Source organism: Coccinella septempunctata, chromosome 4 (assembly GCF_907165205.1).
Source record: "Coccinella septempunctata chromosome 4, icCocSept1.1, whole genome shotgun sequence".
Lineage (NCBI taxonomy): Eukaryota > Metazoa > Arthropoda > Insecta > Coleoptera > Coccinellidae > Coccinella > Coccinella septempunctata.
Window position 1 is genome coordinate 20,556,902 of NC_058192.1, and position 22,086 is coordinate 20,578,987.

General features: G+C 33.7%; 3 protein-coding genes across 5 annotated transcripts; 1 reads left to right on the plus strand and 2 right to left on the minus strand.

Moving 5' to 3' along the window:
* Window positions 1–1,638: 1,638 nt before the first annotated feature.
* Window positions 1,639–17,497, minus strand: LOC123312400 (actin, cytoplasmic-like). Of its 2 annotated transcripts, none has more exons than XM_044896795.1 (4): window positions 17,374–17,497; window positions 6,796–6,925; window positions 4,527–4,905; window positions 1,639–2,406 (listed from the first exon to the last, which is right to left on the minus strand). In XM_044896795.1, exons 1-4 carry the CDS (start codon window positions 17,382–17,384, stop codon window positions 1,781–1,783), a joined length of 1,146 nt encoding a protein of 381 aa, XP_044752730.1. In that variant the 5' UTR covers window positions 17,385–17,497; the 3' UTR covers window positions 1,639–1,780. The 2 variants fall into 2 exon arrangements, with proteins under 2 accessions (XP_044752730.1, XP_044752731.1); XM_044896796.1 differs by lacking the exon at window positions 17,374–17,497 and adding an exon at window positions 8,566–9,131 and having other exon boundaries at window positions 1,640–2,406.
* A 1,379-nt stretch (window positions 17,498–18,876) lies between these two features.
* Window positions 18,877–21,361, plus strand: LOC123312401 (growth hormone-regulated TBC protein 1-A-like). 2 transcript variants are annotated; one of them, XM_044896799.1, is made up of 4 exons: window positions 18,877–19,113; window positions 19,178–19,596; window positions 19,664–20,130; window positions 20,885–21,164. In XM_044896799.1, the coding sequence occupies exons 1-4, from the start codon at window positions 19,094–19,096 to the stop codon at window positions 20,885–20,887; spliced, it is 909 nt and encodes a 302-aa protein (XP_044752734.1). In that variant the 5' UTR covers window positions 18,877–19,093; the 3' UTR covers window positions 20,888–21,164. The 2 variants fall into 2 exon arrangements, with proteins under 2 accessions (XP_044752734.1, XP_044752733.1); XM_044896798.1 differs by lacking the exon at window positions 20,885–21,164 and adding an exon at window positions 21,192–21,361 and having other exon boundaries at window positions 18,879–19,113.
* LOC123312403 (mitochondrial import inner membrane translocase subunit TIM14) lies at window positions 21,270–21,961 on the minus strand. The gene is made up of 3 exons (XM_044896801.1): window positions 21,827–21,961; window positions 21,556–21,766; window positions 21,270–21,503 (listed from the first exon to the last, which is right to left on the minus strand). The coding sequence occupies exons 1-3, from the start codon at window positions 21,827–21,829 to the stop codon at window positions 21,358–21,360; spliced, it is 360 nt and encodes a 119-aa protein (XP_044752736.1). The 5' UTR covers window positions 21,830–21,961; the 3' UTR covers window positions 21,270–21,357.
* Between the last annotated feature and the right edge of the window lie 125 nt (window positions 21,962–22,086).

A 22,086-nucleotide genomic window follows, 5' to 3' on the forward strand; every position in this document is an offset into this window, starting at 1 on the left:
TCTCCAAAATCCTTCCTTTTTTTACATATGTCATGTATCCACATTCGTCTTCGCTTCCTTCGCTTTTGAAACTCTTCTTCCTCCAGAACAAAAGCTAGTTCCTCACCGCTTGAAGACATATTCGCAACTAATCTATTCCTCCGGCGATTCCGATGTTATATGTGCGACACCTTCATAAAAATTCCGCCGCTGCCGTGCCGTTCCTTCCATGCCGTCCGTCCGATGCCGATGTATGTGCGCTTACCTTAAAACGGATATTTGAAGCACTAAATATTTCATACGAACGCGTTCATCATAAACATAGTTCACGTCAATTTGGACAAATTGCTGCAAAATGGATCCCCAAATGTTTGAATGTTGAACAAAAGCGTGCAAGGGTAGAAGCATCGCATTCGATCTGTGCTTGATTTGAAAACGATGTAGACTTCTTACACCGAATTGTTACTATTTTACTATTGATGAGACTTGAATACATTTCTACGATCCAGAAACAAAGCAACAATCGATGGAATGGCGACACTCTGGTTCTCCAATCTCCAAGACCTAAGAAGTTTCGTGTCCCGAAATATGCTGGAAAAGTTCTTGCTCCAGTTTTGTATGGGATTGCCATGGAGTAATCATGACTGATTTTTTGGATAAGGGTAGAACAATAACCGGAGATTACTATCCGACATTACTGACCACTCTACGGGAAAAAATTGAAGAGAAAAGACGAGGAAAGCTATCCAAAGGTGGTTTGTTTTTGCAGGACAACGCCCTTGCACACAAATCTCATGTTGCTATGCAAAAAATTCGTGATTTAGGGTTTGAATTACTAGAACACCACCCTTATTCACCAGATTCAGCTCCATCCGATCATCATCTCTTTCCTCAACTGAAAAAAAGTTTAAAAGATCGTAAATTTTCTTCCAACGAGGAGGTAATAAAAGCTGTGGAGGTTTGGTTTGCAGAGCCAGAAGAAACATTTTTTTTGAAACGTCTAGCTAGAGACGTTGCAGGTTCGCTGTAATAAATGTATCAAGAGGAGAATATGCTGAGTAATAAAATATTTTGACATTGAAATTTCTTTGGTTCTATAGTAGGCTAAACATTTTTCAACATATTCTCGTATATTTTATATTTAGGCTATAGAAAATTTCAGAAAATCTTGAATTCTGAGCTTGTTTTTGAAAATATTTGAATACAATTACCTATATATTTTTGAAAAGCCCACTTCATGGCTAATGGATATAGAAAATAATAGACAGGGTGTCTTATTTGGAAAAACCTAGATTCGCTTCATAACAAAAAAAAAAACAAAATATCTATGTTAGGAAAAAACTGACTAGGTCAATGGATTCTACTACAAAACTTGTATCAAGTTTTAACTTCTTCAAAGATAACTGAGATGCCCCAGATAGTTTTCGATTCGATACTGTAACTCATGAACTAAAACAGCTATTAATTCTACCTGTTCCTTTTTTAATTAGAAGAAAAAGTAGCACACTATCGCGAAAACCGCAATTCCCTATCTTTAAAAGATAAGGCAGATATCTCGAAAAAGTGCTCACAGAACTGTGGCCTTCCCAAGATTTGACGAAAACAAATCTATTATTATCATCGATGAATTTATCAGTATAATATTGATTGATGGAATAGGTATTTCACACGAAGATTTGCATAATTAACAAAAAATTTAACGAAAAATAAGTAAAATATATTCATAATTTAAAAACCAATACAAAAAAATATCCACATACTTTAATAAATATTCGAGATAAATCTGAGCAAACGAAAAGGTTTAGAAGCATTTTCTATGTACGATCACTGGTCCAGACTCCTCATATTCCTGCTTTGATATCCACATTTGCTGGAAGGTGGTCAAGCTAGCCAGAATGCTACCTCCTATCCACACCGAATACTTCCTTTCAGGCGGAGCTATGATCTTGATCTTCATGGACGCCGGAGCCAGGGCCGCGATTTCCTTCTGGATACGATCGGCTATCCCTGGAAACATCGTACTTCCTCCAGATAGTACAATGTTGGCGTACAGATCCTTCCTGATGTCCATGTCTCCTCGCATTATTGAGTTGTAGGTCGTCTCGTGGATACCCGGAGTTTCCATTCCGAGGAAAGAAGGTTGGAACATCGCTTCTGGACATCGGAACCGTTCGCTACCGAGGGTGATAATTTGGCCATCCGGCAGCTCGTAGGCCTTTTCGAAGCAAGTTGTGTTCGATGCCCTGTCAAGGTCTCGCTCGAAGTCCAGGGCAACGAAGCATATTTTCTCTTTCAGGTCCCGGATTATCTCTCTTTCTGCGGTAGTGGTGAAGCTGTATCCGCGTTCTGTGAGGATCTTCATCAGATAGTCGGTGAGATCTCTTCCAGCAAGGTCCATCCTGAGTATGGCGTGGGGCACAGCATACCCTGAAAAAAAAGATGCAGTAGAAATACACATGGTGAAAATGAATAAGTAGTTACGAAAAAATTTTCTTGAAAAGAAGAATGTGTGTCTTTCAAATAAATTTTTTTCTGAGCAGCTCCTCTGTTTAGATACATACAACTAAAAGTGCCAACTGTGAAGCAATTTTTAATTTTTTTCTTAAAAGCCAGAAGTGAAAATGGGCAGATATAATTTATGGGAGTGAGAAGAGGAAAAAAAAATTGTTGTCAGCATGATATCCGCCAACGTAAGTCTGGCTACATGTGGCAGTGCATCATATTGTTGGAAAGTACGTAGGTTGGACAGCATCCGAATAAAAGGTAGAACATCCCCCTGCATGAAACGCACGGTGGTCGTGTTGCCTTTGATAAATACCTTGCCAACTTTCGGCGCCCTAAAATGAAAATTTTTAAACCTAAATTTCAGGATCGTTTGTCCATCGTAGGTCCATGTTTGTCCCCCTTTTTTTCATTTGTCCAGGCACCGTTTGGGAGATATGGAAAAATAAGTTTTTTCGGTGCATATTCTGAGCAGGTCACCCAAATTACGAAAACGATGGTAAATATCGTTTGTCCAACGTTTGTCCACTTTTGTCCATCCAATTTTGTTATTTGTCCACCCACAAAACCATAGAAATCAATCGTAAAAATTTTTTAGGAAGTGTTAAGTTACACCACTAACACAAAATCTTAAACCAAATATTCAGGTTCATTTGACTTTCGCTATTTCATTTTTGTACATCAGGAAATTATTTTCATTTTCATCCAGACTCCCAGACTACGGGATGAAAAATTGATTAATCAAAATTCTTCGTTGACCATTCCTAAAATGCTAAAGAATATTTTCCACCGAATGAATCGTTGATCCATAGCGGATACACGTTTGTCCAATCAAAATTTTAATTGGTCCATGAGATTTACTAAAAAAAATTTTCATTATATTCTGATGCGACAAGTTGATCATATTATGTCGCGAAGCGAGCTTTTAGAGGATAAAACATGTAACCCTAAAAGATTGTTCCTTCAGAATATGTATCACATTTCCATCTACGGTTACTTTTATTTATAGAGATGAACGACGAAGGTTCAGTTAAAAATTCGTCAAGACCGAACGGTTGCGCCGAGATGGATGAAATTCCCAGATTTATTACTAGAAGAGTTGCCCTTTCAGAATATGTATCACATTTTTATCTACGGTTACTTTCATTGAGAGATAAAAGACTCGAAAGCTGATCTTCGAAAAATCCTGAAAAAGCTGGGTTCAGTTAAGAATTCTTCAAGACCGAACGGTTGCGCCGAGATAGATGAAATTCTCAGATTTATTACTAAAGGAGGATCTCTTTCAGGATATGTATCACATTTCCATCTACGGTTACTTTTATTCAGAGATAAAACACTCGAAAGCTGACTTTCGAAAAATCCTGAAAAAGCTGTGCTCAGTTAAGAATTCTTCAAGACCGAGGTGTTGCGCCGAGATGGATGAAATTGTCAGATTTATTATTAGAAGAGTTGTTCTTTCAGAATATGTGGACTAACGTTGGACAAACGATATTTACCATCGTTTTCGCAATTTGGCTGAGCTGCTCAGAAAATGCACCGAAAAAACTTATTTTTCCATATCTCTCAAACGATGCCTAGACAAATGAGAAAAAAAAGGGACAAGAATGGACCTACGATGGACAAACGACCCTGAAATTTTTATTCCAAAATTGGCATTCGGGGGTGCCAGCTTCACATAGCTAATAGCATTCCATACCATCGGCAGTGGCTAACAGTGGCCTTTGCATAAAAAATGTGCATTCTCATTAGCCTGCCATGATCTGCAAACCAATGATTTAGAATTGACCTTGAAATAAAAAAATCCATGGTTCCGATAAATTGCTTTTAAAATTGAAAAACGACGGGTACCAGGATTTTCCTTAATAATTCTTCGCTCAAGATTTATTGACGAGTTACGTTACTTTTTTGGCACGCTGTATATAGTAATGATAAGTCTATTTCATAATAACCAACATCTAATAAGAATGCGTAATTTTCAACATTTACTAGTGAAATTAAATATAATTCCATAGCTGAAACGTAGCCTGTTAATTAGAGAGATTCACCTTCATAAATTGGCACAGTATGGGACACACCGTCACCAGAATCCATCACTATTCCAGTGGTCCTACCGCTAGCATAGAGCGAGAGAACAGCCTGTATAGCAACATACATCGCCGGACATCCGAATGTTTCGAACATGATTTGAGTCATTTTTTCACGGTTGATTTTCGGGTTCAATGGAGCCTCAGTGAGAAGGATGGGATGTTCCTCTGGTGATATCCTCAGTTCGTTGTAGAAGGTGTGGTGCCAGATTTTTTCCATTTCGTCCCAGTTGTTCACGATACCGTGCTCGATCGGATATTTGACGGTCAGAACTCCTCTTTTTGTCTGGGCCTCATCGCCCACGTAAGAATCTTTTTGGCCCATTCCTACCATGACACCCTAAAAAAAATGATTAAACGATAAGTATTAAAACCTTTTTTTCTTTATTAATCAATTTTTTACCCTGCTTGTTGTCTGAAGGATTTTATGGTATATTTTCTCATGTACCTAATACATTTCGTACATTTTTTCCAAAACGGAACTTTAACAAAAAGAATGATGAAAATTATTGAGGTTGAGATGTTTATCAAAAAAACTAACAAAATAGCTACTCTTTCGATTTGCAACATCTCTTGGTGAGCCTATATTCCAAAAAGAATATTGTTTCTCAGAAAAAAAATTGATTCTTGAAAGAAAAATATTTTTTTGTCGACGTTAACAAAAAATGACATTGTATTACGTAGTAATTTCCGAATGAAAAGTCTTTAGACACTTTTCGTTCGCAAACTCTTTTCTTACGGTGTCGTCACTATGATGGACGGTACGAGAGAGTCATATGAAAACATAATTGCCTGCGATAATAACTGCCATTTGCTGTTATCAAATTTATTTTTTACGCGAATTCCGTTAGATTCACGATTGAATTAAGAAAGAAGTTTCAATATTAGTGTTCATAATATTCAAGAATGGATAGTAATAGCTATAGGCATATCAGTAATACACTACTTCTAAGCTGAAGGAATTGGCAACTACGGCGACGTAGCCGAGGCCAGCAAACTGGTGAGTACTTACTTTACTTTCATAACATAAAGGTATGTACAAAGAATATAGAGTTAACTAACTCTATAATCTTTGGGTATGTAAAGGTTGACGAAAAAATGTGAAATGCACCTCGGCAAAAAAATATCTATTGCCTTGGCTATCACTTTGCAGTCTAGAGTGGCTAGACAATACAGGGTGAGGCTTTGACTCGTACAAATATTTTGACAGTAGATTCAAAATGTCAAATGGAACACTTTATTCCTTTGCCATTTTTCCGAATCGGCTTCGTTTGAAAGATACAGGCATTTTTAGTTCTATCTCACAAACGGTTTAACGAATTAAATAAATTTCGAATTATAGTTTTTCATTTATTCGATTAATCTTTTCGAACACAACGTCCTAATAGCATTGAGGGCTCCTGCTCTAATGGTTTTCGATATAGATGGTGAGTCTTTGACTCGTACAAATATTCCGAATCGGCTCTGTTTGAAAAATACAGACTGTTGAAAAATTATGAAATGATGTTATTTTTAGTTCTCTCACAAAAAATTTGATCGAATGAAATGAATTGAATGAATTTCGGAATATAGTTTATCATTTATTTGATGAATATTTTCCGTACACAAGATATCACCCACATATTCCAGTTTTCTCATTATGACCATTTCGTACCATAAAAATACCAAAAATTCAAAGATCCCAACTCAAACTAATATGGACGCTATCAGATGACTCTTTGAACGTTTTGTAAAATAAAAGTATTCTTCATATTTTCTCGTATAATGCGCCGTTTTAAAGTAATTTGATGTTCAAAAATTAAAATGTACCTGTAAAATTTGAAAAATTGGGTACTTCGGCTGAATATAACTCTGTTTAAATGATCCACAAATGTGTAGTGTCACAGATTTAGCCAGTTATTCTGAAGGTAATTTTATTTTTCCAGAGGTGGCACAGCTTATTATGAAAAATTAAAATGGGTATATTTTTTTATCAGAGCCTCAAGAATCTACTGTTAAAATATTTATACGAGTCAAAGACTCACCGTATATGTATAATACACAGTTTTTCTTCCTTGGTACATAAATAACTATTTTTGTATATCAGTTAGAATGCCCAATAGCACTGCTTATACATTCATTCTGGGACATTCTAAAATTTTTTGGAAGTAAGTATTATTATTTATGGCTTAGAAAACATAAAATATAAATACTGTTATATCGATATTTCGCTACCAGTTCATTCACCAACCTGATATCTAGGACGTCCAACGACACTCGGGAAAACAGCCCTAGGAGCATCATCCCCCGCAAAACCAGCTTTGCACATTCCGGAACCATTGTCAACGACCAAAGCTGCAATGTCGTCGTCACACATTTTTCTGAAAAAAAAAAAGAAATCTGAAGTCTGCCGCGCGAGCTTCCCTTCCTATTTCAGTCAATAATATCAATATCTGAACAGTACCTACAGTTTATTCGTATAATCGTGATAATGAAATCATAAATCGCTTATGAATTTGAGAAAATTTTCCTCCTATATCCTGGAATTTTGTTATTTGTTTTATATTTCCATAATTTGAAAGTTTTTAAAATGAATATTCAAAATTAATAATAAGTTGTCACTGAAACTACATATTTATAAAAGAAACATCATAACCTTGAAAATATTATTTAAAATAGATTCAAATAGAAATAATATATTTAAAATAATATGAAATGTGTGTTTCATAGGGTTTCATTTTCAAATTATGAACACAATGAATGAGGATTGTTTATTTGGGAGAATATTTTCATTTCAAATAATCGACTTTTAATTTTTTCATTTCATTCAATTTCAAAAATTTTCCATCGTCAAAAACAATTGTCCATTCAACCATTCACCTAAAATCCAAAATGCCTTGAATTATAGATTTCTAATTCACACAGGAAATTAGTACTATCCATTATGAGAATTTCACGCACATACAGGGTGATCCAAAAAGCTCAAAAATTGTGATCGCAGTCGTTATGTATATGGTACTATTGGAAAATTCTTTAAAAACTGTGTTCTTTAGACAATTCAAGTCATTCTCTTCTATAACGAATTTTACTAAGTTTCTTACACATTTTTTTTCACATAATAATGAAATAAAAATTCATATTGGTTAATTATTTCCAATAATTAACCTTTTCGCAATTTTATACAGACTGGTAAAAATCAAAGCACAAAATTAATATCTTCAGTTTTTAATATTTTCTAGAAAAATGCTCAAACAGGTCAATTTTTATTTTGGATTGCTTTTTCTATAAATAATTTATGGGTCATGCATCCCTTACGGGGAGAAGCGGTTAATTGGAGTTATATACATGGGAACCATAAATTTTTCTCCCTGAAATAAAAAGATCTTTTTTTGCCTTGGGAGATTTTGTCATCTATGGTTTTTTTATCAACCCTCCTATTAGTATAAGGATGAAATGGTTCAACCGTACAAATTAAAATTATAATTTTCTCATGTATTTTGGGGTCGATGACATTCAGTTTAATAGTGTTTGATGTTTTTGGAAAGTTTTCGAGAACAAACTATATTCGATAGTAGGTAATTTATGAATAATCTATCAGAAATGAAAAATAGAAATAACGAGTACAAAATGGATTGAACATGTAACTGATACGTTCTTTATCAACATGAAAATCATCTCAGTTAACCTCAGTAACCTCAACATTTCCTTCTCAAACAAAGTGAATACCTGAATATTTAAGAAAAAGATTATATTTCATTAAGCAGGTGCGGGCTGTATAATACTTATAAAAAACCCTTCAGCCCTTGTATAGGATACATGACAATCTGCAACAAATAGTTGCGTAATTTAAAATAAAAATTGACTTCTTCGATTATTATTTTTCTACAAAATGGTAAATACCCAGTCTATGAATTTTGGGTGTTACTTTTTAGCCTCTGACCTCTGATATATTTGAATTGACAGATATCTGAATAAATTCAAAATAAAGGGTTGTTGATAATGATTATATCAATTAAATTACCTTTATTGAGTTTTTCAAAAGTAAAACTTATTCACAACACTAAACACAATAATCTAAATCACAATCTGGATCTTGCCCAGAGATCTCCACAATATCAAATGGCTGCGGAAAAACAACTATACTAAATAACAGCCTGGGTCGTTCTTTTTGCTAAATTAAATGCACCCATTCACTGATTTTAACACCGTTACTCGAAGATGTACGCGTACCTAGGTATAATTAACAACTATCAGATTTTAAGTCTTCTTTATCGCTCGTGTGCTGATTACCGATTAAAATAATCGGAATAATTAAATCTTTTATATTTGATCCACTTCTCCCTCCTTGCAGATATCTGAATCTTGGACGGTCCGTCGTTTTCCATTTTCCGAGAAAAAAAGGGGAAAAGCGACTTTTTCGTGTCACTGTGTAGCATGCGAAACCGTTGATCCATTCTTAGTAGGTGTCCATTTGAATAAGCTTTCTTCGTGAATGAAAAAAGATCGATTTCTCTGCAGGATCAAATGAAATACATTTTCTTGCTTATCACGCCATTTTGGGTGATTTTTTCATTATTACCAGTGATTCGAAACACACTTTTCCGTTTTTATAGAATTCTGAAGTTTTTTCAATAATACATTCAGATATCTATTCATTTAATCAATTGATTAAGTCATTAAGTCTTCAAGACATTAAGAGGATATTGAATTTTTGACATTTTTGACTCACCCTGTATACAGGGTGTGGCTTTAATGAATGGCTAATATGGTGCCTGCGGGTAGATCACGTTAGGGCGGTTTTGAAAATTATATTTTATGTTTGGTAAAAGTTATTCGACATTCTCGAAAATTAAAAGAAAAATAATACACCCTTTGCCACTCTTTTATGTGACAAGACTCCAAATGAAGGAATTTTCGCAATCTGCTCTTTGGATAGTATTCCTGTATAGATGCGCTATCGAAGATCTTAATAAAATTTTCTGTTTTGCTTATTTTTTCACAAGTTTAACCTAGCGTGGTGTGAAATATAATATGGTTACCTGAGATCCAAAATCAAAAAACATGCCTGTTTCATTGTGATTCGAAATGGTATAACTCTCTGTATTCTCAGGTTTTAATGCAAAATAAATTCCTATTACTATCAGTCGAGACCTTATGTAGTTCAATGTAAACCTTGTTTTTGAAATTTTTAGCAACTCAAATGAGAAATGCAAGCAGAATAAAGCAATCATTCATCAGAAGGTGTAGAGCATTTATTAGAGCTATGATGGCTACTTTGAACACCTTTTGTGGAATTCAATTCTATAAAATGATACCCATTTGGAAATTCTTGACATGCAAGCAAAATAAAGAAATCATTTATTACAGAGTGTATTAGAACTCGTGGTAGCCACTTCTAACGTCTTTTGTAAAACTAACTTAAACAAGCGATATTTTGAAATTGTTATTTTGTATCGTTTTCTTCCATTATTGAATTCAACAGCTGTGAAATCAATATTTTTTAGTTTATTTGAAGTAATGAAGTAATTTTCAGCATTTTTGTAACTATTACTCCATGCAATAGGAATTTATCTTTAGCTTTTTCCTTAATCACAAAAGTGCTAAAATTCACTTCATTACTTGAAATTTATTTCGTATTTACCAGGATGTATTGATATCTAGTTAGCCTAGACCAGTTAGCTTAAAAAAAATATTGCATTACCATAGCAACGAACTATAACTCATTAGAAGTATCAGTGTGAAGTTTTGGTCAAAAAAGTAAATCAGAGTTAAGTACGCAATAAATTAAAACAAAGAAGATGTCCACCGAAATTGTGAAAATCGAAGAATTGGAGTATCGAGCCATCATCAAGTACCTGTATTTAAAAGGGTTTAGAGGTAAGCAGATTTACGAAGATATCCTCAATACCCTTGGTGATCAATGTCCTTCGTATGCTACCGTGAAAAATTGGACTGCAAGCTTCAAAAGAGGTAAATTTTTCATTGAAGATGATGACCAATTGGGAAGGCCAGTTTCTGTGTCAGTCCCCGAAAATATCGATGCAGTTCATGACATGATTTTATTTATTGGGCTAAAACGGATATCTGAAGCACTGAATATTTTATACGAATGCGTTCATCATATAGTTCACGTCAATTTGGACCTGAGAAAAATTTCTGCAAAATGGATCCCCAAATGTTTGAAAGTTGACCAAAAGCGTGCAAGGGTAGAAGCATCACGTTCGATCTGTGCTCGATTTGAAAACGATGTGTTAAACCGAATTGTTACTATGGATGAAACTTGGGTACATTTCTACGATCCAGAAACAAAGCAACAATCTATGGAATGGCGACACTCTGGTTCTCCAAGACCTAAGAAGTTTCGTGTCCAAAAATCTGCTGGAAAAGTTCTTGCTTTAGTTTTTTGGGATTGCCATGGGGTAATCATGATTGATTTTTTGGATAAGGGTAGAACAATAACCGGAGATTGCTATTCGACATTACTGATCACCCTACACTCTACGGGAGAAATTTGAAGAGAAAAGACGCGGAAAGCTATCCAAAGGTGTTTTGTTTTTGCAGGACAACGCCCCTGCACACAAATCTCATGTTGCCATGCAAAATATTCGTGATTTAGGTTTTGAATTAATGGAACACCCCCCTTATTCACCAGATTTTGCTCCATTCGACTATCATCTCGTTCCTCAACTGAAAAAAAGTTTAAAAGGTCGTAAATTTTCTTCCAACGAGGAGGTTATAAAAGCTGTGGAGGTCTGGTTTGCAGAGCAAGAAGAAACATTTTTTTTGAAATGTCTAGAGACGTTGTAGGTTCGCTGTAATAAATGTTTCCAATTATGAAGAGAATATGTTGAGTAATAAAATATTCTGACATTGACATTTTGTTTGGACCTATAGTGGGCTAAGAAATTTTCAATATATCCTCGTATACTGTATAGACTCGATTATAGATTTTCATCAAGTATCGGCCACATCGATACAATATTCGCCTGCAAAATACAGGGCTAAATTTGAAAGGATTTCAGGATTCGAAACCCTATACTAAGGAGCAGCACAGAATAATTCTGTATACTCGTATTACCGGAAAAATTGAAAGCTTCGAAATATATAAACTCTAAAAATAACTCATTGTTGAATTATCTTTGTATGTGGAATAGCAACGCGATCAACTTTGTACTACTATGTATCCAAATGTTGAATGAATATCAATCTATTCTTTCATAATTTATTGCATCCTTTTAAGTACCATATGTAGGTATTCAAGGATAAAATAAAAATTTTAATAGCTGTAATGAAGAATGAAAATTTCCGTTATATACTAATCTCGAAAGAGTGAAAGAGAATAATTTCTACGAACTGCTTCAAAGAAAACTTTATTATTAGTTAATTGTCCATTATTTCGTTAACAAAAATATTGAAAATATTTCCACTTTGTCTTCCACTCATTACTAACACTTCTTCACTAAAGATGATACTTGATATTTCAGATATGAATACTCAATTTCATATCTTGACTCCAGTGTTACTCAGTGCAAGTAACAATCTTACATTAGAAAAAATAATAAAGCACTCTCAGAAGATTCTATAGTATTCGAATTTTCAAATTAATACTCAATCGTAAATTCTTGTTCGTTGGCAGGTAATGAGTTTTTTGGCCCTTCAAAGGCATTTGAAACAGAAATATAGTAAATTGTTTATAATATAATAATACAGAAAATTGTCATCAACTCATCAACGATCACTCTGGCCCTGGAATCCAATTGATTCAAAAGAGATTCTTAATAAGAATGAAAGAAATACACTGAATAAAAATTTTGATTTTTTTATACCGAATCAATTCATTTTATACATATCTATTTGCTGGGACTCGTGCGGTTGATAATGCTTGATGAACGCTTTACTTATCGGAGGAAATTCATCGATGCAAATAGAAATGTGACGTCCGAATTGCGAAAGATGAAAGTTTGATGAGGAAGATATGCATTTTTCTGCTAATTGAAAGATTCCGAAAACAAAGAAATCGAGAAAAAGATTCAGGAAAGCGTAGTAATAACATTTTATCTATGCCATCGAACAGGAAAACGAATTCGGAATTTAACACCAGAAAATTGAGTCGAAATATATTAACTACTGAATTATTTGGTATAAGCTGGTTGATGAGTTTCATGCTCTACGGACGGTTTAATTGATTCATAGAAATATTTACACTTCCTACGTCATGATAGCTGATATTTTTACTTTTCTGAATTTATTTTTCATTGCTACTTACCAATCCTAAATGCTTTTATTTCTCCCAAAAAAATCATCGCAGATCCAAATAAGATACAGGGTGTTTTCAAAGGTGAGGCTTTTTTGACAGAAGGTAGAACTCATCAAAATAAGTCGTTCAATCAAAAATTGTCTGTATAAAATATCCAAGATGGCTGAGATACAACCCCTAGAAGTTCGACAAATTTTCATTGAATTTCAAGTTCGGGACTGTGGAAGGTGACTTCGGCATCGCAAAAACGAAACAAAACATAAATATATGGCTGTACAATGAATGGTAGAACTACCAAGTTCGTCGGATTAGATGCATCAGGTCACTTCTGAGAGAATAATAATTGTTGTATTGTGCTATTTAGGGTGAAAAAAAATGTAGAAAATCGAGCCAGTTTCTTGAACGTGCTTATGTTAGCTATGTTGAAAAAGTGCTATGATGTTTTTCCATTTCGTCCCATTTTTACGAAGATTGTTGGAATGTTTGAACAAGAAGATTGTGATGCCCATTGTGAAAAAATTCGTGAATAATTTGGACGGATTTTTACTTACACAAGTATCTTCCAGATCTTAATGTGATACATATTCAAAAAGATTGAAGTATCCTTAAAAATTTTCTGCAGGGTAGTTTCTTCGATATCAGGCCCATGGGCGGTCCTACCGGAGGGTGGGGGGTAAAGGGGGTAATTACCCCCCCCCCCAGAGCCCATAACGAATACGATTTCTTGAATTTTTCATATAAAAAAACTAAGAAAAAACAATATTATAATGAAATGAAAAGGAGAGATTCCTTTACAGTGCACCTCATCTTGGCTAAGACAGCCAGGTTTCTCGCTTGTTATTCAACTTTTTTGTGAAACTCAAGTTATCCTATTCAGATTTTGCATAACTGTTTCCGTTTATGAGATACAGGGCGATGTTGGAAATTGATACTTTTCATATCCCTCCTTTATCTCCGAAGTTTTGAGAAATAATGCTGAGCTGAAAACTACGTTTGATAACAAAATTTTGCGTAGAATACAGTGTCGTCCTCAATTTTCTTTTTTGGGGTATGGTTTTGAAGATACGACACAAACTAATATTTTTTTCAATGGGACACCCTGTACCTACTTTATTACTTCGTTGAATTCAGAAATGCTGAAAAACACTAAAACATCACATAATGATGATTTTAGAGAAAAAGGATCAATTAGATGGCAAACAAAGATAATACACCCATCACTAACACGAAAAACAAAACGAAGGTACTGCTATGGTTTGCGTTTCCCCAATATATTATTGTTTAGTTTAGTTTTTCCAATGAGTACTAGGAATTAGAAGAAATTTTAGTTAATTTATAAGAAATTTATTCATCATAGATGCTATGCTAGGAAATTTTGGATGGCATGGAAACATAAAAAAAATAATAGGGAGTTGTCAGTCAAGAATAGTTTTCAGAAAAGTCACTCCTTGAACAGACTAATTGAAATAATTTGCTTTTTATCAGTTACGATTGTGTTGATGGATTTTAACAAAATAATATATAAATAAAATTTGAGTTCGTAACAGTACCTACTTAATAGCAGCACATAAATAATACAAAAATTCATAATACAAATTAGATAGAGAAGAAATACCAATAAAATATTCATTGGTATTGATACAAATTTTCAACATTGCATAATATTTTACTAATAGACTGTTCAAATTGCTGTCCGTTTTGCCTAATACCTAATTGACAAACTTTTTCAATACGTGATATAAAGACTTTATACTTTATAGGTCTTTATACAATGCCTGAGTGCATTTAGTATTATAAAGGGGCTGTTTTGGTGTTTTGTAATTTCTCTGTTGATGCACGAAGTTCTTCGGGACTGTTGTGTCTAAACACAATAACAATTCATAGCGATGACAGCTAGATCAGATTTGTTTTTTTTCTCTTCAATGCCTACTTGATTAAACAATTCTTCCAAATGTATAGTAGCCATAATAACAACGAGGATGTTTGTGTCATACATGAAATACTACTCTTAATAATCAAAAGTAATAATCCTGTTATTGAAACTTGGAAAATTCATGGCTCACTAACAAAAAATCATCATTATGTGATGCTTTAGTGTTTTTTAGCATTTCTGAACATCCTACCTATATAATGTTATACATAATTTTGAAGGGAAAAAAATAACGAATTCAACGAAGTAATGAAATAAAGGGTGTTCCATTGAAAAAATATAGGTTTGTGTCGTATCTTCAAAACCATACCCCGAAAACAAAAATTGAGTACGCCACTGGATTTTACGCAGAATTTCACAAAAAAGTAGGACAGAAACGTGAAAACCGCAAGGCTCTATCTTAAATAACAAGCGAGAAACCCTGGCTGTCTCACCCAAAATAAGATGCACTCTACAATTTAAAGAAAAAAAATATGGTACTGCAAATGCTAACTAAAGATACCTACAGGGTGTTATTTGAAGTCTTAATTTGAAATTTCCATTGTTCTTTCAATTACTACACCCCCCTCCCCCCCAGAAAATCAGTCTAGGACCGCCCTTGATCAGGCCTGTATATACCTATACATGAAATGACAATAGGGATGGTCTTGATATCTTCTATTGTCTTCTGGTTTTATTTTCATATGTTCCATATTCTTGGTAACTTTGGAATCGCCAATCCAAATCCCACATGCCCAAAGAGTTTTCATCTTCTTTAAACTCGAATCAGCATTGCTTCACATAACCTTATCCCATTTGAAGTAACGAAGCTCAATGAAAATTGGAATCAAAACTAGGCATCTTTTGAGAATTCTCTGTAGAATTTTGTCATCAATATTATAGTCAAAAACGTAAAACATAACTTCAAAAATAGTTCATAAAAATTTCATCCTTCTAATACTGGTGAGCTTGTAGCTATGATCATCCCGAATAGGGAATATTCATCTATAAAAGCCCAAATATCTCTGTAGAACTTCGGAATATCAGTAACATCATATAATCGAAATAACATCAGAATTCTATGGTGAATCCAAAAATATTATAAATGAAGAAGTTTCTTGTCTGTATGTCGTAAATTTTCCATTATATCAAAGATTTTACTTATAATAATTTATTGGACATGTCATTCGAAGAAACTAAATCGATATCTATTTCCATTATAATCAAGTGTAAAAAACTTGAGGATATTTCAGTCATTTTGGATAGCACACTGACAATGAATTTAAAATTTAATGACAATATCTGTTGTAGTTCTCCGTATAATTTTGGGTGGGGTCTAAAAAGAATGACCTTGTATAGCATACGCCGTTTACTGCTTGCGATTTTTTCCTGTCATGTACCTACATCTTTCTTTCGTAATTGTCTGAATTAATGAGTAAAAGTATCTATATGTAACGAGGAATATGAAAGTGAAAGGTACAAAAAATTAAATAATTCCTCCACCCCCATCTTTGAATTGTTACAAGGTGCCACCACAATAGGAAGTACAATATACAAGTTCATTGAAAACGTTTATTTTAATAAAACATGCATAAAATTTCAAAAAAATCGTAACACTGAAAAAAGAAATCGTAAACCAGTTTCAGTGCAGTAAGAATACTACGAATATGTAGGTATTTTATCCTATGTATAAAGGTACCTACATATATTATGTAAGATATGGGATCCTCTCTACGGAAAATCGTAAAATTGCCGCAAATTATATAGTTAGGTGAGTAGTGATTAAGAGAACAGTTACTTGTTCACACTTGGCTGAATAATAATAATCTAGTCAATGCATTTCATCTCATGAGTTCAGATACAATTGGAGCATATTAAAAATCGAACATTACTTTTAGCTGTAAAAATGTTGGATGCAAATCTAGATTGCAAAAATTAATTATTTTTTCAGTCAAAACGAAATAACGTTCAAAAACCAGCGGAAACTTTTCCTTGTGATTCCAAAAAAATTTAAAGCAAAACACTTTACAAGGTATTCAACTGAAATTTAGCATAAATATTATTATAGATAGTCCACATCATGTGACATGCCAATTTCGATAGGAAATCTAGAGGGTGATATTTTTTTCTTGAACCATGTCCCTTGTTTTCCTCTAGAACTTTTTGTTGGTAAGCCATTGTTAATTAAAAAAAAACGTAAAAAGAAGCTTTGTTGTTATACTAAACTTTATGTTAGATTGTAGCATTGTTGCATCTGCTATTGATTTAGGGAAAAAAATTTGAAGTATTCCTCGAAATCCTCAGAGCAATATAAATTGTCATGAAAATTCAGTCAGCAAGCTATTATTCGTATTGTTAGTTTTGACACATTAAATTAAACTCGGTATTTTTAATAATGAATGTGTTTTCACAACTTGTTTTGATACCGATCCTTATTCTCCTTTCGTAGTTGTAACTGTTGTCCCAAATAAGATATTTTTTGAGTTAATTTTGACGTTTTCAAGATTAATGATATCGAATATGTAATTCAATATTGGAAATGGTGATAAACATCATCAGGAATTCACATATACAAAATTCATTTTCATTCAGTCTCGTTTGATGTCAATGTTTATTGAAGTTTCGACATCGACAAGATGCCTGAGTTCGCCAAATACTTTTACTTGAATCTCATTCTTATCCATGGCTAGTTTTGTTGATGAACAATTAGATCCCTCATTGATAGATTTCCTGAGCAACTTAGACCTCCACCATCGCAAAAGAGACACTTCACTGATTACAGAGAAGGCACTTTCAATGAATGATATGGAAAATTCTGGTTCCTTTCGTAATAAAAAGGTCAGGAAACAGGAAACAGAGAAATATTGTGGATGACGAAACAGTTTTATCGTATTTTCATGCTAACCAGGATAATTGTTTGAATGACGCTGAAAGAGATCCAGCAATATATGTTGTTCTAGCGTCAGAATAATTCTAAAAAGCATAAAATGATGGGTCGTAGCGAATTTAATTTCTGACAACATTTGAAAGAAACTGGTTTCGTCAAAAGCATAGGCACAATTTTTGAACCTTGAAATATTGGATTGATGTGGCCGATACTTGATGAAAATCCATAATTGAACTTGAAACAGATTAGTATAGGTACGAGTATATTATGATTTTTACAAAAAGGTGTTCTTACACCACGACACGTTAGAGATGAGGTGATTAATACTTCTTGATATGAGTGCACCTCAATGATTCCAGTAAGCGAAATTCATAAATTTTTTTGTGTGCTAACACATCTAATATTTTTATGAGGCAGATGGCCTTGATGAACCTTTCTCAATAACACCTGTTTGAAAAATGAGTTTATTTTACTTAAGTAATAGGATTTTTGAATTAAGTTGCTCTCGCCAAAATGTTTTCGTTATTATACTCAGTAAAAAAAATCGCACATAGAAAAGAAAAATGATAATAAGCATATCGTGGTTCATTTTGTTACCTTTTCGTTAGGCTCAGAGGCCCGTCTAGTGCCGGGGACGTCTAAAAAAATTAAAATAGAATCCCGGAAGTATTCATCAACAATACTCAATACAATCAAAGTCACCTAGGTATAATGAGATCCATTTGATTTTCGCGACTGCAAGAACAAAGATGATGACAGAGTACCTACAACTGAAAAAAAAATTATTTTAGTTATACTCTGATGCTAGCTAATCCATTATTTGCTCAATACTATCAGCAGAATAACCACAGAATACTGTAATCTATGAATATAAATTGTATACTGACAGAGTCCAAGGAGATATAGGATATATCTCCTTGTACAGAGTCAACTTCTGAAACTGATTTCAACTAACGTTTCCGCAGGTGTCCCTCGCATACCACAGAACATCAAATAATATGTTGTTTGCGAAATGTCTCTAACCATCAAAAACAAGAGACTTTCTCTATTCGCAGAGACAAAAACTTTTCTCTTCCTATGCCCCTTATCTCTTTTTCTAAGCTAACACCAACGATTTCTTTCGCTATATGTAGTGTTAAGTTTGCTATTTTGAAAATTCTGCCGATTTGAATATCTGGGGTAGAAAGCTACCGAGAATTCTGGAGGCGGCAATGCCTAGCCTTACCTGGCCCCTGGCTATCTACGCCCATGCAGATAACCAAGATCCTGTTTGACCATAGAGATAACAAAGTTATAATCTGTGATTCAGGTAGGCGGAAAAAAAAGGTGAATGAGGTGATTAAGAAGAGTCTACTAAAGTTGAACTATGGGTTAACTCATCAAATGGAGGAAATCTTCATCCATGACTCATATTTTTTTAGACTATAATGAATAATATTGAAGAGACATGAATGTATGCAGTATTAATTCATTAAATAACTTAGAATTAATCGAAAATGGCTCGACCCATGTTCAGGTATCCCATCATTAAAGCAAACCATTTCTATACATTACATACTTTATTAATAAATTTATTTCAGTAAAGTGGATGAATATGGTTTCGAAAGACCTGAAAATTTCAATTATCAACTTCATGCAGAGTTCATGGAGAAATATATGCATATTTTGGTGAAGAGAGGGTTAAGATGGGCAACACTAAAAGGAAAAAATAAATACGCCAGAGGTAACAAGTTGAAAAGATTCATTAGAAAGGGTGTACCCATAGATTTAAGACCCACAGTGTGGATGCAAGTTTCAGGAGCACAAGTTCGCAAAGAAAATAATTCCATTTCTTATACTGACCTCAAAAAAAATATTGGTAATCCAGCTTTGATTGAAATGATAAAAATTGATCTTCCTAGAACGTTTCCAGATAATATCAATTTTATCAGTCAGGAGTATCTCATTAAACAAATGTTCAATGTTTTGGCAACATTTGCACATCAAAATAGTGAAGTTGGTGAGTTTTCTCAATATCCTTATTGATGGAGAATGATAATTAATTCATACTGTTGGTATTTTTTAAGGATACTGTCAAGGTTTGAACTATATCACTGGAATGCTTCTACTTGCAACAAAGAATGAAGAAGTATCATTTTGGCTTTTGAAAGAGCTTGTTGAGAATATACTTCCAAAATATTCAGTAACAAACATGTCTGGTCTTCTTGTAGATTTGGATGTTTTAGATGAGTTAGTAAAAAAGTTTGACCCAGAAGTTCACAGACATATACAAAAAATAGGAATGCCTTGGGCAATGGTAACTACTAAGTGGTTTATTTGTCTCTTCGTTGAAGTTCTGCCGACTGAAACTGTTCTGAGAATATGGGATTGCATATTTTACGAAGGATCTAAAATAATTTTCCGAGTAGGTTTGACATTGATCAAGTTACATAAAGTTGAAATTTTACGTACCAAAGAATTGAGTGAATTAATTGCATGCTTTAAAGAGATGAGGAATCATAAGGAAGTAGTAGATTGCCATCAATTTATGACGGTGAGTTTTTTTTGTTGATATTATTTCTTTTTTACTCAACTTATTGTGATATAAATTTCAATTTATAATGCCCAGTTTCACGAAGCTTGTTAGGGAATAAATGCACAGATACATAAATTTGTTGTCAATTGCTAATTCAGTTATAAGTATTCCAAATATTATTCTTGCAACAAATTCTGACCTATTTATGTTCATTTAATAATGGCTCCTGTTTACTTTAGCGCCCACCTTGGATTTTTGTCTTCGATTTTTTCATCAATTTCAATGAATTCGAATGTTAGCCTTAAGATAACTCGATGACTTAACGTTTTCAGTTAGTTTATGCCGAAAAATGTGGGAAATTTTTCATTTTTCGATGAAAATATAAATAATGGTTTTGTGGTTAGGTTAGGTTATTTTAGGTTGGGACAGTGAAAAATCATATTTGTACATGAAAATACCATTTTAAGATATTAATTAAACGCATAAACGATTACACTTAGTTATTTAAGCGCTAAACAGGGAAAATGTTACAATTCGACTAATTTATACCGAATATTCGCATATTTCATAAGAACTTCAAAAAAATCATATCTCCCAAACTACAAGTCTCCTAAAGTTGAGACATGTACCAATCGATTTTTTATACAATGCTTTATCTAAGAAAAAATCGACGACAAAATCGGAGGTGGGCACTAATCTAAACTTATACCTTAATAATTAATGATTCCCAATTGTGATTTCTTCAATACATTCAGGAATGAAAAACTTTCAGTGATTGCATTTTGAGAACTGAGTAACTATCAAGTAGTTGACCCAGCCTCTCGACACTTTCTTTCAAGCCGTTCCGCGCAGCTAAGAGGCGGCAGAAAGGGTTCGAAAGGAATTCTCAAGAATGACAACTGAGAGAATTACGAAAAGGTGCAGGGGATTCGGAGCTATCCCCTCAGAAACCTGACTTCCTAGACATCGGCCACAGGCATCTTAGTAATCTGGGCGCTGTTCTCTACTTGACCAACTGACTCTATTTCTCTTTGAACACCAACATAATGATGAATCATTGCTTAATTTTCTTATTGCAGAATATTTTCAAGATTCCTGGAAAGATTACAGATAGTGAACTACAAAAGCTCAGATTGAAATACAGTAAAACACAAAACCAAAGATGATATCAAAGTTATTTTTCAACTAGAATTATATACATTACATTTTACATTGTTTTTTTACATGTAATAAATTGCTATTGCATTATCGACTGTGCTTCTCTAAGAAATCCTTTGCCTCATTAATCTTGGACGCGATATAGGGGGATCCACCTCTATCTGGGTGATTCGCAGCCATAACTTTCTTGAAAGCCTCTTTTATTTTAAGTTTGTTAGAAGATGGCGTAATACCTTGAAAATATTTTTTTTTACTTTCAATTCAACTGAACTTTTGATAACCTACCAAGAATCAATGCAGCTTCCCTTCTATTCATCTTTGGATCGAAGCCACCCTTGTAATATTTTGAATTAGCCATTGACTCTGCATCGAATTTGGGTAAATTTTCTAGGGTCTGTTTGAACGTACTCGTCACACCTGGCAGTCTACGAAGTGCGAATCTTGCACCATATCCAACAGCTGCTAAACCGAGACCAGCTAGAATTATGCCACTAGACTACAAATTCAATAATTTTAGTGATTTCAAGTTCCTTAAATTATTTAAAAATTCAGTTACCATTTTTTAAATTAACCTACAAAGTATAAATGTCTGTTTGAATTGATAACTTCACTCGTCAGAGTAGATCAAACGTCAAACACAAATAAAAACCAAAAACTGCCAAATTCACTCATTCATAAAAAACAAGAGGTTGGATGTATTCAAGAATATAACCACTGCGGAAAGATATCTTCATTCGTTCGTTACTACCAAAGAGGAACTTCTTTGTTAATACTACAGGTAAGTCATAACGAAGATTTTCCTTTGGTGATGGCACC

Coding starts and splice junctions, on each gene's coding strand:
- LOC123312400 (XM_044896795.1), bottom strand. Junction 4,906..6,795: donor TTGGACGTCCTAGATATCAG/GTTGGTGAATGA, acceptor CATTTTTTTTAG/GGTGTCATGGTAGGAATGGG. Junction 2,407..4,526: donor TACTGTGCCAATTTATGAAG/GTGAATCTCTCT, acceptor CTTTTTTTTCAG/GGTATGCTGTGCCCCACGCC.
- LOC123312401 (XM_044896798.1), top strand. CDS start 19,094: ATGGCTCGACCCATGTTCAG. Junction 19,597..19,663: donor ACATCAAAATAGTGAAGTTG/GTGAGTTTTCTC, acceptor GTATTTTTTAAG/GATACTGTCAAGGTTTGAAC. Junction 20,131..21,191: donor ATTGCCATCAATTTATGACG/GTGAGTTTTTTT, acceptor TTCTTATTGCAG/AATATTTTCAAGATTCCTGG.
- LOC123312403 (XM_044896801.1), bottom strand. Junction 21,504..21,555: donor GGAAGCTGCATTGATTCTTG/GTAGGTTATCAA, acceptor AATATTTTCAAG/GTATTACGCCATCTTCTAAC.